The 16791-nt window shown below is 41.9% G+C and overlaps 1 protein-coding gene across 2 annotated transcripts in view; it reads left to right on the top strand.

Annotated features, from left to right (window-relative positions):
• Positions 1-7079: 7079 nt before the first annotated feature.
• The window catches only part of PLD5 (phospholipase D family member 5), a 307787-nt gene continuing 298075 nt past the window's right edge, over positions 7080-16791 (top strand). For both annotated transcript variants that reach the window (XM_064383654.1, XM_064383653.1), the window contains exon 1: positions 7080-7552. In XM_064383654.1, the coding sequence (XP_064239724.1) occupies positions 7550-7552 (3 nt within the window). In that variant the 5' untranslated portion in view covers positions 7080-7549. The remainder of the gene's footprint in view (positions 7553-16791) is intronic.

Genomic DNA, 16791 nt, shown 5'->3' with positions numbered 1-16791 from the left:
AATCTGAATTAGTTAAATGTAAATCATCACCTGTAGCCAGTGGCTAGCAAGCCTTATCTGAAGGTCTCTGTACCATTCTCATCTCAGAAATCCAACCCAGAGTCACAGAATTGAACCAAACTAATGCATGCCTTTGATTGCAAAGCAGAGTAAGGAGGAAAGGGAAGAAATCCACTCCAGCCTTGGTGGGGTCAGGAGAAAATTCCATGTGCCTAAATTTATGAAGCTTATACATCACGTTGACACACTCTTAAATAAAATATATTCCTATCCTCCTACCTGTGAAATATTTCTTCATAATGTCCTGGAAGGCAAGGTTCAAATTTAGAATTCCTGGACTCCTATGGAGCACGGTGGCCTGGGGGGAGCTGGCCCTTCTGTCCCCACCCCAGCTCTACCCTGCACTCCTGGACAGAGTGGAACTTTACGTACCTGTAGTTCAAGGACCATCTTTGGGACACTTCTGTGGATCAGATGGTATGTTCTCTCTTTTCTCCCTCATGGCTGTAGCTGCATTTAATTTTAAGACACCTTACACAGCTTTATAGAAATGCCATAGAAAGTGAGCTCCTGTATTGATCTGGGCATAGAGCTCCCCTCTGGGACAAGTGCTATGATCTAATTGATGCCTTCAGGGACCCCATGTAAGCACCTACCTCATTGCCTACAAATTGAAGGATAATCACTTTTCTAAATGGGCTTTCACTGACTTCCTCAGAGGCAAATTAGAACTGAACTTGGCTGCTGCCTTTAAAGTGTGTAAGAGCTGAAACAAGGAACAGGTACAGGTGTGACTTTGGTTAAAGGTTAATAAGGAGTGTTCACTTCATTAAGCTGCTTGCTCACCATCACTAAATCGTCTTCAGCGATCTTCGTCAGAGGACTTCTTATTTGGGGCAGTCCTTTATGGCAAAAATAAATAAATAAATAAATAAATAAATAAATAAATAAAGGGGGGGCCAGGGGAGTGGAAGATAAATTACAGATTGCTTTTAATTCATGTATACGTCAACCCAGTGAGCACCATGTGATTAAAGTCATTAGTTAAAACATCAAGATTCTTGATGCTCAGAAGGCATCTTTATTATCTTCATCCAAATAAAACCTTTCAAATGATTTGCAAATTCTGGCATTAAAATAGGTAGAAGAGAATAAACATAATAGTCACACTCTATGCACACATAGATTGTGTGAAAAATTTGAGCATCTTGAGGTGGAGGGCAGTTTCCAAAGCTTGTTTTGAACAATTGATTGATCACATTCGTTTCTGCTTGGAGGCATTTACGCCAGTATCGTTAACAGGTAATAAAAGTCATTTTGTTACCTCTTGGAGAAAGTTGGAGAACTATACCCTGATTGTGCTCGGGCTCCCTCTTGTGGTAAGAAAGAAGAACAGGCACATACATAATTCCTGACTGCTGAAGACAAGAAATAGATGTTCCCAGGGATAGAACCGGAAAGGGTAAACTGTGATGATCTGCAAAGATTCAGCGTATCCGGCCAGTTCTCACTGTAATTCAGGATTGTCTGGGAAATACATTCCATGCTTTCCGTTAGATATTTTAGACCCCACAACACACTCTGATCTACAATTGCTGCTACCCTGCTTAAGGACACTCACATTTTACCACTCTCTCCTCAATTTCCTTTCTATTACAGCCTCTTTTCAGCATTAGAAACTGTTTTATATGATTTCGTAGCTCATAAATAATACTCTAATAGAAATTAATGTAAATATTTTACTGATGAAATATGTTTTCCCCTGTGTCTCTTTTCATATATGCAAATGCTTAGCAATCTTGGGTGGTTTTAGAAAGTGATAGTTTCTTTTTCTCAGTGCCTCAACCTAATTTTTTCTCTGTCAACATCCATTTAAGTCTGTTGAAACAGAAACCTTTGAAATATTATTAGAAGCTGAAAGACATCCCTACATGCTTTATGATTCTTAGACTGTTTAGGTCTGCAGAGTCTTGCTCTGTTGCCCAGGCTGGAGTGCAATGATGCGATCTTGGCTCACTGCAACCTCTGCCTCCTGGGTTCAAGTGATTTTCCTGCCTCAGCTTCCCGAGTAGCTGGGATTACAGGGGCCCGCCCCATGCCTTGCTAATATTTTTGTACTTTTAGTAGAGACGGGGGGAGGGTCTCACCATGCTGGCCAGGCTGGTCTCGAACTCCTGACCTCAAGTGATCTACCCACCTTGGTCTCCCAAAGTGCTGGGATTACAGATGAGCCACCGCGCCCAGCCTGAGGTTAAATTTGAAAGTATCATCTTGCCTGTGTGACTCTTTCAAAGGGACTCTAATCACCAGTGCATGGTGAGGTCTTCTAGCCCTGCTGCCTGAATTAGCTGCAACTGTGAGGCTGAGAAGGCGTGGGTGAGGCTAAACATATCCAGTGGCCAGGCAGAATACATAGGCAGTACAGGAAGATAGGACTGGGGTTAAAACTGGTGATGGGAGAAAGAAAGGAAGACAAGCAGTTCGCAACACTTTTCTTGGTTATTTTATGGGAGGGGGTGGACAGGTGCCATTCTGCTGCTATGGGATAATTAGGAGTCTGTGTTTCTTTGTTTTCTCTAAATTCTACGCTAAAGGGGAGCCCTAAATTGTGTTAGTAGGGAATGGGGGTCACAGTGGCCATAGGGAGCTTCCAATCTCTAGTGACTACCTTTTTGGAATCCCAGGTGCACTTTTTGTTAATGCAGGACCAGCATTTTAAAATGTTGAACAGGTGAATAAAGAATACTGTGAGGAGGGAGGTAATGATGTCTTGTTGTGCTTCTCAAAGACATTTCAAAGATCTTTCGGTGGTACCGTAACAACTTCATTAAAAAGATAAAATGATTTTGCTCTTAAGAACACACTAAATGAGGCCAGGCTCAGTGGCTCACGCCTGTAATCCCAGCACTTTGAGAGGCCGACACAGGAGGATCATAAGGTCAGGAGTTTGAGACCAGCCTAGTCAACATAGTGAGACCCTGTCTCTACTAAAAATACAAAAATTATCTGGGTGTGGTGGTGGGCACCTGTGTTCCCAGCTAATTGGGAGACTGAGGCAGGAGAATTGCTTGAACCTGGAAGGTGGAGGTTGCAGTGAACCAAGACCGTGCCATTGCACTCCAGCCTGGCCTACAGAGAGTCACTCTGTCCCACCCACCCCCGTCCCTGCTCCCCACAAAAAAAAAAAAAGAAAAAAGAAAAGAAAAAGAAAAAAACCACTAGATGAAATAGATACAACTTATGTGCAATTTGTCTTAGTCTATTTAGGCTGCTATAACAAAATTACCATAAACTAGGTAGCTTACAAACAAAGTAACTTATTTCTCATGATTCGGGAGGCTGGAAAGTCCAAGATCAAGTCACTGGCAGATTTGATGCCTGGAGGACCTGCCTCCTGGTTCTGCCTTGGGAGAAGGCAATCTCCCTTGGTCGTCTTTTATAAGACTACTGATCCCGTTCATGAGGGCTCCTCCTTCTTGATCTTGTCACCTTCTAAAAACCCTACCTCCTAACACCATCAAGTTGGGGATTAGGTTTCAACATATGAATTTGGAGGGGCCACAAACATTCAGGCAGTCGTCCAGTTTGTAATAGGATTTCTCTTTCCTTGCATCTTCCCATGTTCAGAAGAGTGGGAATAGCTTTCCGCCAGGCATTTTGCCTGCTTGGCCTCAGACTTTTCATTGCTGTACCTAGATATTCTAGTGGTTTGGGGTGTGTGGGAAGATAGGACTTAGGGGGTGCAGAGGGAAGGACTGGCTTTCTGGATGTGCACATCAGGGGTGGGAGGCAGGGTCTGGCTCTATCACCCAGGCTGGAATGCAGTGGAGCAATCTCAGCTCAGTGCAACCTCCGCCTCCCGGGCTCAAGCCATCTGTCCACCTCAGCTTCCCAAGTAGCTGGGACTACAGACACACATTGTTACACCAAGCTAATTTTTGTATTTTTGGTAGAGATGGAGTTTCACCATGTTGCCCAGGCTGGTTTCAAACTCCTGGACTCAAGCGATCTACCCACCTTGGCTTCCCAAAGTGCTAGAATTATAGGCGTGAGTCACCATGCCCAGCCTGGATGGCCACTTTTTTTTTTTTTTTTTTGAGACGGAGTTTTGCTCTTGTTACCCAGGCTGGAGTGCAATGGCGCGATCTCGGCTCACCGCAACCTCCGCCTCCTGGGTTCGGGCAATTCTCCTGCCTCAGCCTCCCGAGTAGCTGGGATTACAGGCACATGCCACCATGCCCAGCTAATTTTTTGTATTTTTAGTAGAGACAGGGTTTCACCATGTTGACTAGGATGGTCTCGATCTCTTGACCTCGTGATCCACCCGCCTCAGCCTCCCAAAGTGCTGGGATTACAGGCATGCGCCACCGCGCCCGGCCCACATTTTTTAATGAAGGTATATGAACTACTATTTTATAGAAAAGTCCAAGTTTTTTTCTGCATCTCACTCTCCAGAACTTCCTAACTTTCTTGTTGATGGTTTGTGAGGCTGGGTATCAATGAGGTGGTCATGGTTCAGCGTGTTCTGACCAGATCCAGCTGAGAAGTGTAACAGTTTTGGTAATAAAAGTGCCAAACAATTTTTCACATCAGTAGAATCCTGGTTGAGTCAGCAGGCAGATGATTATTGAGAAATCCTTCTCCATAGTCCCTTGTTGTTTCTACTAGGTTAACTTATTTGAGAAAGAAGGCCCGCCAGTACACTATATGTATGAGCACTTTTCATTGCAGAAAAAGCACTGATTGTAACTCTACTTAGGTTTATGCAGAGGCTGACACAGACAGGAAGATGGTACACCCGTGATTAACGCACCTCCTCCCTTCGCCTTGCCATTCAGTCCTGTTGGGAAGATTGAGGGAGATGGCAAGGACTTTAAGGACTGAGCCAAAGCTGAGTCCTCAGAAAACAATAAGAACCATTCCTGGAATGGAGTGTCTGGTGTGCAAAGGCCTGGAAGTATTGGTGATTACAGGGATTTGAGGATACTGCAAGGAGTTGTTTCTGACTAAAGCATACGGAACTAGTAGGAGCATGGTGGGAGAGGAAGCTCTAAGGAGGTCTTTTCTGAAGGACCTTAAATGCCATGGAGAGTAGTCTCAGGTTTTCACCTTGCAATCAGTAGGATGCTATTCAGGAATTTGAGGCGGGCACAGTGGCTCACGCCTGTAACCCCAGCACTTTGGGATGCTGAGGCCGGCGGATCACCTGAGCTCAGGAGTTTGAGACCAGCCTGGGCAACACAGTGAAACCCCGTCTCTACTAAAATACAAAAAAATTATCCGGGCATGGCGGTGTGCACCTGTAATCCCAGCTGCTCAGGAGGCTGAGACGGGAGAATCGCTTGAACCCGGGAGGCGGAGATTGTAGTGAGCCAAGATCGTGCCATCGCACTCCAGTCTGGGCAACAGAGCGATTCTCTCTCTCTCTCTCTCTCTCTCAAAAAAAAAGAATTTGATACAGGAAACATATGTTTACAATCTGGCTAGATGGTAAGATACCGAAAAATAAAAAATAAAAACCCCAGTGTCATCCAAGAAGTGTCTGAAGACAATGCATGATTCAATGTTAAATGGCTGGGCGCTGTTGAGTGACAGTCATAGAGAAGATAAATTGCTGTGAGCTGAAGCTATCAGGGACGTCTTCCTGAAGGATGAAAGACTAACATGGCACCTTAAAGAACAGACGGAAGAAAGGGAGACGCTTCACTGACGCCGTAGTAGGGAATTTCTGTTACTCACAGACAAAGGCTAACGGGAAAACGTGGACCGTGCTTATTTTCCTGGCCACACTGCAGTAGATGTTGCCACCTCTTCCCATGAGAGGAGACGTGAGTGGGCGTGGTCTAAGGGAGAGTGGCAGTGATGTGGCTGTTTCCAGAGAAAGGCCCTCAGGATAGGATGATGAACGGAGAATCCACATGAGGCAATGTCGGCTCATCCCAGTGTGGGGACAAGTGTTAGACGCCCCAGAGTTTCAGCGTATTGACTTACTGAATCCATTCTACCCCTTGAAGGGGTGTCTAGAACCTACTCAGTGCAAGCATTGAGCTACATCTTGGCCAGATCTCGGTCTCTCATGTGGGCACCTAATTTGCCTGCCATATTGGCTTCTCTATTCTAAAAGACCTTTTCCCAGAGGGAGTGAAAATGTGTGTATTTTTCTGTGGCTTTGTTGATTCACAAGCTGCTCCTTGATGCCATTAGGCCTGATAAATGCCATGGATTCTTCTAAGAAATCAGAACCCTTGGCCATCAGCGTGAATTGTATTCCTGGGGATGAATTTGCTCTAGAACAAGTATTTAGCTTTGCTGAAAGTTATTCCTGCCCTTTCTAGGCCTAACCATATGAGAAGATGTGAATTTTTCCATTTGGATAAGAGGAAAAGCAGTAACAAAAGGAACCCAACCCAAGCCCAGAACAAATCAGCTCCAAGCAAAAGGAATTTTACCAATTCATGGGACTCTGCCAACATTTCCAACAGTGGAGGGAAGTCAATTGATTAACTCAGCTAGTAAATATTCTACAATGGAATAGATACTGTCCTGGGGATACAGAGGTGAACAAAAGAAGCATGGTACCTGCCCTCCTGAAATTCACAGGTGGTGAAGGAAAGGCAAGTCAACAGTTTGGCAATCAACAGATGTTTTTGCTTATGTGTGCTATTATCCTAAAGAGCCCCGGTCTGAGCTTTGGATGAGGTTCAGCTGCTGCAGCGTGCTAGCTGGATGATTGAATTCTTCTGAGATAAATTTTTAAATGATAAAATGTGGCCAAAGCACAGGAAAAGCAAAGAGCCCCGTAGTTTAATATAACTGAGCAGCACAGGCTAGATTTAAAGCGTCTTGGAAGAAAGGGTCCCTGCATTTGAAGAACTTTGATTATACTCTTCAAGCTAAAGCTGTGCATCTTACACTGCCTTGATGAGCAAAGAACTTTCCTTTCCACCTGTTCAGATTTGACAGCGCCACGCCACATGATTTAGTCTGGACTTAGCAAACACCCACCGATGACCGAGCTGCCGTAACCATGGAGTGCTCATCAGCATTGCCCCTCTCGTTCGCCTTTGTCTAGGCAGGATTCTCCTTTACTCTGATTGGAATCGCAGCTGTTTCGACTCAGGTTGGAGGTGCGTGGACGCCGGCACAGTGCCTGCCTCCCCTGGGTCAGCTTGAGCTCTTACTATCATTTCATTCCACAAGCAACACAACTCCTCTCAGTTTAAAAGGAAAAGAGGGAGAGACATAATTGAACACAGCAGTCCTCGGTGCTTGCTGAAATGCTAAATGAGGGCCTATGTTTTTAAGAGCACTTTCTAGGGGAAATTCTGAAATTGCAAGCTGCAGCCCTTTCTCTCTTCATGCTCTCTTTGGCTGATTTCCAAAGCATTGAGGCCAGCAATTGAAGGACTGAAATGTAATCGGTGGTGATACGTTTGTGCCACATGAAACATTCTCTGCCTCCAAAGGCTCCAGAGGCTGTGGGAAGCAGCACATCAGCGACAGCTCCTGGCTGCTGGACTCTGCAGGGAGGGAAGGAAGATTGGTCGCAATGGTAAGAAACTCTGGAGTTTTCTACAGACCTAGTTTATTACCTGGGAAAGCATACTTAGCCTCTGCTGGTGAAAATGGCTGTTGGTAGCATGAGACTGAACAGTCACTTGAGCTCTGAGGCACTGTCCATTTTTTTCTAGAAGGGCAGGAACACTCTTTTCACCAGAGTACTGATTTTTGAAAAATGATTCCTTTCATGTCAGAGGTAATGGTGCCTTGTAATTAATAAGACCGTTCGCTGGGCTCTGCCAGGGAAGGAGGGTCCCACGGTGACCTCAGATGTAAACCCTGATTAATGCAGTCTCTGAAGTGTGTTCTTTCCTCTCAAAATAATTGTAATTTCCATGAGATGCTTCAAAGAAATAGTTGTCTGTTTTCTCGATATGTTCGTGTGGGGTACAGACCCATTCATCCCTAAGCAGCTTGATTTGAATTGTCACCATTCTGTGAGCTTCACTGTTTACTGGAGGCATCAAGCATTACTACAGCAAACTTCCCCCTGATTTTTTTTCTTTCTTTTAAAACTATCATAGGCAGGCAGCAACAACAGGAACCCAAGTTTTCAAAGAAAGAACGATCTGACTTTGGAGGAAGTTTGTTTGATTCGGTCCCGTAAAGCAAACATTCCCAGGGTGAGGTGATCCTTACTGTAAACTTAAGTTCTTTGGATGAGGCTTTAGAATTCACTGTGGAAGTGACAATGTGCTTATCTCCTGGTCTCTGCTCTCCGGGTGTCTTTTCCAAGTGCCTCCTCCCAATCACCCATGATACAAGGGTGAAAACATGGGAGGTGGGAGGAAGAACCGGTGTGTAACAATGGGGCCACTAAACATTTTCTCGAAAGAATGAATGGGTGAAGGATGTTGATAATAATAAGATTGCATAACATTGAGGAGAAAATAAAGCCTATTACTGTTGAGAGAGAACGCCTGAAATATACGTATTTGACTGCACAGCTGATGTGTGGGAAATGATGTCTGTTTCTAATCCAGATGAATGAAGAGACTGGTGATAAAGGGAGGGTGGGAATTTTTGGAAGTGAGTTTGCGTTTCCAACAACTCAGAAAGGGGGAAATTGGAAACCAGATCTATGAGAATCATTCCTCTCATTCCCTGCCTTCACACTCCATCCCTAGATCACCCATAGGCACACAGACCAGAGAAATTGCTGCCAAGACAAAGCTCAGGTTTTTCCCTCTTTAGCTGACATCTCGTGCCCTTTATCATCTCATCAGTTCTTCTTACCTGTTGAGGAGTCAAAATAAAGACTCCCTTGTTTCTCCTTAATCAGCAGATGGGTTAAAAATAAATAAATAAGCCACATATCCAGCATGAGGATTAAATGGGACACTGAGTGCTTTGGAATGTTTTGCCTGAACACTTGAGGCATAATCATTCCTTTCTTCCCTTCATTAGCCTGAGAACATTCCTTTAAGGATTATCAAGGACCAGGCTGAAATGCAGGTCCCTCTCCGGCCACCACACTTTGAGCGTGGGCGTTAACATACACATAGTGACATTCACCTACAGTGTTCAGGGAGAAGTGAGGAGCAGGTCAGGGGCTGAGATCATTGAAGTACAGTCATAGTACAAGCCGATGAAAGTATATAGACCTCCAGAGAGAGTGAACTTTCCTTTGGAGTTGTGGGAGGGCTCAGTGGGAACTAAGAGAATCGCTGCAAGCTGTTTACATCCAGGCCATCCTCTGGTCATTTTGATTAATTACTATTTAAAAGGTTGGAAAAAAGTACCCAATTTTACATTGACATAAAAGTTTTGGTCTAAGTGAGCTCTTCTTAATGACAGATACTAAAATGGCAACAATTTTACAGGGAAGGCATTCTGACTACCTGGCTTTTGCTGAGGCAACCATGTTTCACCTTTCATTTTAGTGAGAGCTCTGTAAGAGACCACTGATTGGAAGAGGAGTGAATCTATAGATTGGATTTTCATTAAATCCCTTCCATGATGAAAAGGAAACCAATCATATTTCTCATCATGCAAATGTGATCAGTTATTTTACTTACCCAGGATAAAAGACACTGTGTTTAAAACTCTCTCCTTGACCTCATTAGAATCAGGAGCATGTCAGAACTTGCTGGATGTTATACCAAACAAGCCAGCCCAGCTTTGGCTCTGGCCTCTGATTACTTTTTATGTTTTATTTACAAATTTAAAGGAAATGCAGATTATTAAATCTATACTACATAATTGCAGATGACTTTAAGATATTTCAAAGCAAGGAAAATGTGTGGAAGTTCTCAATAATATTTTACAAATATCAAGGACATAATGTCCTGTGTGCTAAGTGTTTTAAATGCTTTAGTAATCCCCATTCTTGCTTTTAAATACATATTTTTAAATTGTTACCCCTGTTGCATTGAGGTAAGACACACGGAGTTCTATGCTCTCTGAAGGGCACACAGCTAGTGGGGGGTGGTGCCAGGGTGGGAATGAATGCAGGCTGGCTCTGGGGCCCTCAGCCCTGAAACCACCTCATCATACAGGCTTTCAAAGTGGAGAGGACGAGAGCCCGATGGAGATGGGGGCCTGACAGCAAGTTACAGAAACTTTCAGTGACCCAGTCTCAAAATTTCTACTCATCTTTGACATTTCCCTCTTCCTGTCCTTCGTTCCCATTGTCACTTGTTTTAGTTTCTTTGTCATTTGCTCATGAACACCTTATATTCCCACTCAGACCAATTTCCCTTGAACAGCTGTGTCTAACTGGGAGACGGTCTGTAGGGAAAGAGGTTATAAATTTGCTCAGACAGGGAGTTAAATTTCTTTTTTCTTTTCTTTTTCTTTCTTTCTTTTTTTTAAAGATAGAGTCTCACTCTGTCACCCAGGCTGGAGAGCAGTGGCACAATCTCAGCTCATTGCAACCTCCACCTCTGAGGTTCAAGTGATTCTCATGTCTCAGCCTCCTGAGTAGCCAGGACTACAGGCACGCGCCACCACAGCCAGCTAATTTTTGTATTTTTTAGTAGAGATGGGGTTTCACCATGTTGGTCAGATTGGCCTTGAACTCCTGGCCTCAAGTGATCGGCCTGCCTTAGCCTCCCAAAGTGCTGAGATTATAGACACGAGCCAACACACCCAGCATTCTTTTTCTTAATTTTAATTTTTATTGGTATAGCTTTATGAGGTATAAGTATAATTTTGTTATATGCATAGGTTGCATAGTGGTGAAGTCAGGTAGGGAGTTAAATTTCTTTATCTTTTTTTTTTTTTTTTGAGACAGAGTCTCGCTCTTTCACCAAGGCTGGAGTGCAATGGCATGATCTTAACTCACTGCAACCTCCACCTCCCAGGTTCAAGTGTTTCTTCTGCCTCAGCCTCTTGAGTATCTGGGACTACTGGCACGTGGCACCACGCCCAGCTAATTTTTTGTATTTTTAGGAGAGACAGGGTTTTGATGTGTTAGCTAGTATGGTCTCGATCTCCTGACCTTGTGATCCACCCGCCTCGGTCTCCCAAAGTGCTGGGATTACAGGCATGAGCCACCGTACCTGGCTGGGAGTTAAGTTTCTGTGTTACACTCTTATTAATTGTGTGATTTTGTACAGTATTTTAAAAACCTTTTCAATTCTTAGCTTTCTTACCTGGTAAATGGGAATAATGATTCTTACCTCCATTGGGTCATTGTGAAGATTACGTTAATATGTTTGTACAAAATAGAATGTTTAATTAGGAGACCATGACAAGGAGAAAAATTAGAAGGAAGCTCTAAACATTAGCTAGGTTAAAAATGATATGAATTTAAATTAGATGGATTTAATGATATGGATTTAAATTAGAATGGCAGAAAATGAAAAAGCAGGAGATGATGTGAAAGAAAATTCACCTGCACTGGCCGCTGATTGGAGGTGAAATGTAAAAGGGAGAAGCAATGACCCTGGCATTTGAAGCAAGGAGGAAAAAAAAAAAAGTAAATAAGAATCCCCTCATTGTAATATTGTAATTCTTACATTACTTGGCATGCTACCTGTCTTAGTCTGTTCAGGATGCTCTAACAAAATACATCAGTCTGCATAACATATACACAACAGAAATTTGCCAGGCACGGTGGCTCGTGCCTGTAATCTCAGCACTTTGGGGTGCTGAGGTGGGCGGAATGCCTGAGGACAGGAGTTTGAGACCAGTCTGGCCAACACGGTGAAACCTCGGCTCTACTAAAAACACAAAAGTTAGCTGGGCTTGGTGGTGGGAATGTGTAATCCCATCTACTCAAGAGGCTGAGGCAGAGAATCACCTGAACCCGGGAGGCAGAGGTTGCATTGAACCAAGTAACCACTGCACTCCAGCCTGGGCAACAGAGCAAGACTCTGTCTCAAAAAACAAACAAACAAAATAAACTACAGAAATTAATTTCTGATAGAGACAAGGAAATCCAAGATCAGGGTTCTAGCGGATTTGGTGTCTGGAGAGGGCCAGCTCTCTGCTTTATAGATGTTGGCTTCTTGCTGTGTTTTCACATGGTGGTAGGAGCTAGATAGATCACTGGTGTCTCTCTTATAAGGGCACTAATCCAAGTAGTGAGGGCAGAGCATTCAAGATATCACCTTCCAGATGCCCCACCTTCTAATACTATCACACTGGGGATTAGGGTTTGGCAAATGAGTTTGGGAGGTGGGGGAAGCAAATGTGCACACCATAGCAGTGCCTTTCACATAGTAGGTTTCATGTGGTGTTGAATGAATAAAGGCATGAGTTAAAAAAAAGTCTGAGAGCCTATATAACATATATATATACACACACACACACACACACACACACACACACATAAAAAACACATACCTGTCTACGATTTATATTATCTATTGGACTTTGAGTAACAGGCAATAGGTCTCATCTCCTTAATGTATATCACATGTCAATAATTGTATAAGAGAAGAGTCCTATGGTCTGGTCCCAAAGTCCAATGAGGTGTTTAGAAGTGAGTGACAATGTATTGTGTCCTAGGAGAAACACATGCATATATATATATGTATTAATATATGTATAAGTAGGCTTTTGATTATGTTCCTAGGAGAAGAAGATGAATCCAGAGTATAAGAGGTTACATGCACCTATGTTCCTATGTCCACAGCTTTCAGAAGTTCGAAAGGTAATGAGTGAGGACAAATTAGATATAGTTAGAAATTACTAATGGCTACAATGCTGCTTTCTTGATCATTGATAACCTGTAGCCACATTAATCAGATGATTGGAAAGATGTGAAGGAGAATTGAGTGCCTACAAAATACCTCCCTCTTCCCCTTGGAAACCAAAGCACATAGAATAAAGGTATGAGTGATTTTATTAATAGTGGGGATCTAAGATGCTATTTATTGGAAAAAGAAGTATTGTGGTGACAAGTTTTGGGAAGTTGAATGTGTTGGTTGGCTTTGAGTTTCTCCTTGGAGATGGTGTCAAGAGCATTAGAGATTATGAATTACACATACCAACAATATAATGAAGATGAGTAGTCTCACTCATTTTGCTGTGGTCTTACTCTTGATGGGCTACAGGAAGCGCAAAGCTTAAAATAAGCAAATATGAGTTTTGTTCAAATGTTTATCCTATTGTTCAGCCTCATGGATACTGATGATTCATGATGGACGCTGCACAGGTCCCATTAGGTGAGAAAGAAGACACAAAAGCCACTATACAGGGATGCTAGAGAAAATACCATTGAAGTGGTGGCTGATTAAGTCTAAAGTTGACCGTAAAATCAATGCGATAGATAGAAGATCTAGAATATAGATGCTAATTAGCTGCATTGCCTAGAAATAAAATAGGTTCAAGATGGAGGAAATGTGGACTCAAGAATAATATCAAAACTTTCTTAGGCACTTCAGGTTAAGCTGTGATACGGGGTACATTCACTCTTCCTTTCTTTCTCTTTCTCGTTTCAACACTCCTCATTCATTACCACTGACCTTTGTACTTCATCTCTAACTTCCCATCTTACTCCTTGGACTTAGCCATCTAGTAGGTGCATAATCTTCCCAGTTTACATCCTGGACCGCTTAGGACTCAGCTCTGGGCATCTGCTTATTGGCTCTATGAAGTACACAGACTCCCTAAGACCCACCAACCAATTCAACTCCCTTGATGTGCCCCCCCTGCCCAATTACACATAGATATAAGAAGAGCATATCTATTTGGAGAAATTTGTTGTTTGCATTCTGAAATTTGCCATGTTTGGATTTATAGCTTGTGTTGCAAAAGTACTTGATTGATTTCCTGTTTTATTTTACCACTGTGCTTATTTTGGTTTCAATAGTATAAACAAAATGTAAAATATATTTAATATATAAAAGTATCTTAAGAGATAGATGAAATATCTGATAGGGGAAAGGGGGAGAATCACATCCGTATATACGTAAATCTCACTTTTTGACTAACTTCAACTGTATCCATATGGGTTTAATGTTTCTGATGGACACTTCAGCAGATTAATAAGTTCATAGAAAGTATGGCTGGTTCCTTACGTGTTCTGTCGTAGCAAGGGCATGCTATAATGCAGTGTTGCTACGCCTAAGACTGTCTCAATTTTTATTTGTTTGGCATGGAGATTCCTTGCAGAACTGTGTTTACAACTTAAGTTTAAAACTGTCGAAGAATAATGAATATCCATTTATTCAGTCTAGGACTTAGGAGAACTGCCTCTTGAATCTGTGTGAAAGTACATGAACAAATAATGGATTAATTCCTTAAGATACTGAAAATTCAATGCTGTGTACACATTGACTTTACTGGTTTAGGATTATACGTGTTTCCTTTCCCTGCCTCTCTTCTTTGTATGGAGTGTCGATTTACTTAATCAGGGGTTTTTAAGTTAAAAAAAGGTTTAAGATAACATAAAAAATGATAAAGTGCACAAATCATAAATGTACGGCTCACATTTTTGCAAAATGAACAGTCTTGTAATTAGCACCCAGCTCAAAGTGTAGAACATTACTGGTTCCCCAAGCCATCATGTGGCATCTCACGATCCTGATTTGGAATTCCTAATCAAGATCTGCTTATTTTTAAGCTTTAAATACCCTTCTTTATTTTTTGTTTTTTAAAAAAGAAGCAAATAATCCCATTTACGTAACAGCACATCAATGCATAGAATGGATATAATACCTGGATGCTGCATATAGATGGAAATTTTGAGGCACGTGCTCCCCACACTACTAGCAGTGGTGGAATCTGAGAGATGTTTTAGAACTTTCTTCTTAGTTCTTCTTTTTTTCTTATTTAAGTAGAGTTTTTCATGACAATGAGTATGTGCAGTTTACCAAAAAAAAAAAAAAAAAAGGCATTTTTTTAAGGAACTTGGTACTTTGGAGTAAGCCTTTGGAATGTCTTATGATGGGCATTGGCCCAGGTATCTTTTAAATCACTTGACAACCAAGTTCATGCCCTAGACACTTTGTGCCCTTAGTGGGGAAGAGTTCTGTGCTCCTGTGAGTGGCTCTCTAAGCTGTTAGCAAGAGGTGGCAGAGAGAATGCTTCACTTTTAACTTCATACGGAAGCTTACAGCTGAGCTATACTAAATGTACTGGAAACAGTTGCAAATAGCAGAGATAAATTATAAATAGCAAAGATTAAAAATATGTCACAAGTTAATTTTCCTTTTATCTTTGTAAGGAATACATTTAATCAGAAATATTGTAATCGCCTTTCTGGATCTTTCCCATTGAGATATAGCTGACTCTTCAACTTTGGCAGGGGATTAGTTTTAAAGAGTTGCCAAGTACAGTTGTGAGATCTCTTGGGCTCTGGCAGAAGGTGGGCTCAGTGGCACCCCTGCCTAAAATAGCCCACCATGTTTCCCAGGAAAAGGGGTGTCTGTCTGATTCTTTTTTTCCAAAGCTTTCTATTACTGTTACTTTAAAATGTGTCAAAGTAATATATCCTTATGCACTCTAATGTCAGGAATTATAAATTCTTATTTCATCTTAAGGGAAGATGAAAAAGGGCTGATAACTCTAAATCTGACATGTAACTGAGGAAACTAAGACAAGCTTAATAAACCAAATTAATTTTTTTGAAAGTTTGTTTTTTTCTGATTACTAAAGAAACACGTGGTAATTTTGGAAGATTCATAACATGCTGAGAAGAAAAGATAAGTGAAATTATTTAGGGCTAATAACTGTTGGTTTTATGTAGAGAGATATATAATATTTTATTTTAGCCTTTTTCGTACACACACACACTAAGCATATACAACACACACATACTAAACGCCACACATATAACATTTTTACTTATGGCAGTAGGTTAAATCTTTCATCAGTTATATACTTATCCTGCATTTTGCTTCATAGCACTTACTACTATTTTAAATTGTGGTCTTATTTACACTATTATCCTATTGTACTCTTGATAGCTAGCACCATGCATGGCACATTACTTATTTGTTGAAACAACCAAACTGAATATCATACATTCTGCTTAGTCCTGATTTTTTTCAACTTAATTTATTATAGCTATTGCTCCATATCAATAAATACAACTCACATAAATGTAACTCATCATTTTAATGGGCATGGATGCTTTTCCAATTTTCCTTCCAAATTACTGTTTATAATAGTGTTGAATGGGCATCTTTGTACATACAAATTTAAGCAATTGCCCAATCCAGTTCTCTTTGTATTTCACTCATACAATATCAAGGGAGTGAATGACCTGAGGAAAGTAACGGACAGAGCAGTAGGAGGAGGCAGAGTGATGGAGAGGGAGAGATGAGTGTTTTCAGAAAGAAGCACGGTGTTCTATGCTCAGCATGTGGCCTGTGTTTAGTCTGAGTTAAGAAGGCTGGAAGAGGAGGAAGAGAAGTCTATGGATGAGTCTCTTGTATCTTAGATCCTTTGTAGCTAAAACCTCTGTGATTCTGGGGCTGGACCCCTTGCAGGGCAAGGACTCTCTATACAGTTTTGCTCTTCATATATTCCATTTGGCCCTTATAATTGGTTAACTGCATTAGATGTTGATAAATGGTTTATAATCTATACCTGATCAGTTTACAATGCAGTCAGCCTCATATGAGTCATGCTCACTCTTTATTCCACATCAAGCCCTGATGATTTAGGAACTACACTTACGTGGGGTGTAGCCTGCCCTGCCCAGCATCCTAAGGGGTCATTCCAACCCCACAGCTCAGAGCAACTTTGTTGGCTGGTCCCAGTTAATTCCTGTGACCAGCCACCAGTGTGGAAGCTCCTACATGCTTGGTGCAACCAAACGTCAATCCCTTCCAC

This window comes from Aotus nancymaae, unplaced genomic scaffold (genome assembly GCF_030222135.1).
Source record: "Aotus nancymaae isolate 86718 unplaced genomic scaffold, 86718_ANA_hifiasm-v0.15.2.pri h1tg000032l_0, whole genome shotgun sequence".
Lineage (NCBI taxonomy): Eukaryota > Metazoa > Chordata > Mammalia > Primates > Aotidae > Aotus > Aotus nancymaae.
Note: the sequence above shows the minus strand (reverse complement) of the source record. Positions and strands in the feature narration are given on the sequence as shown.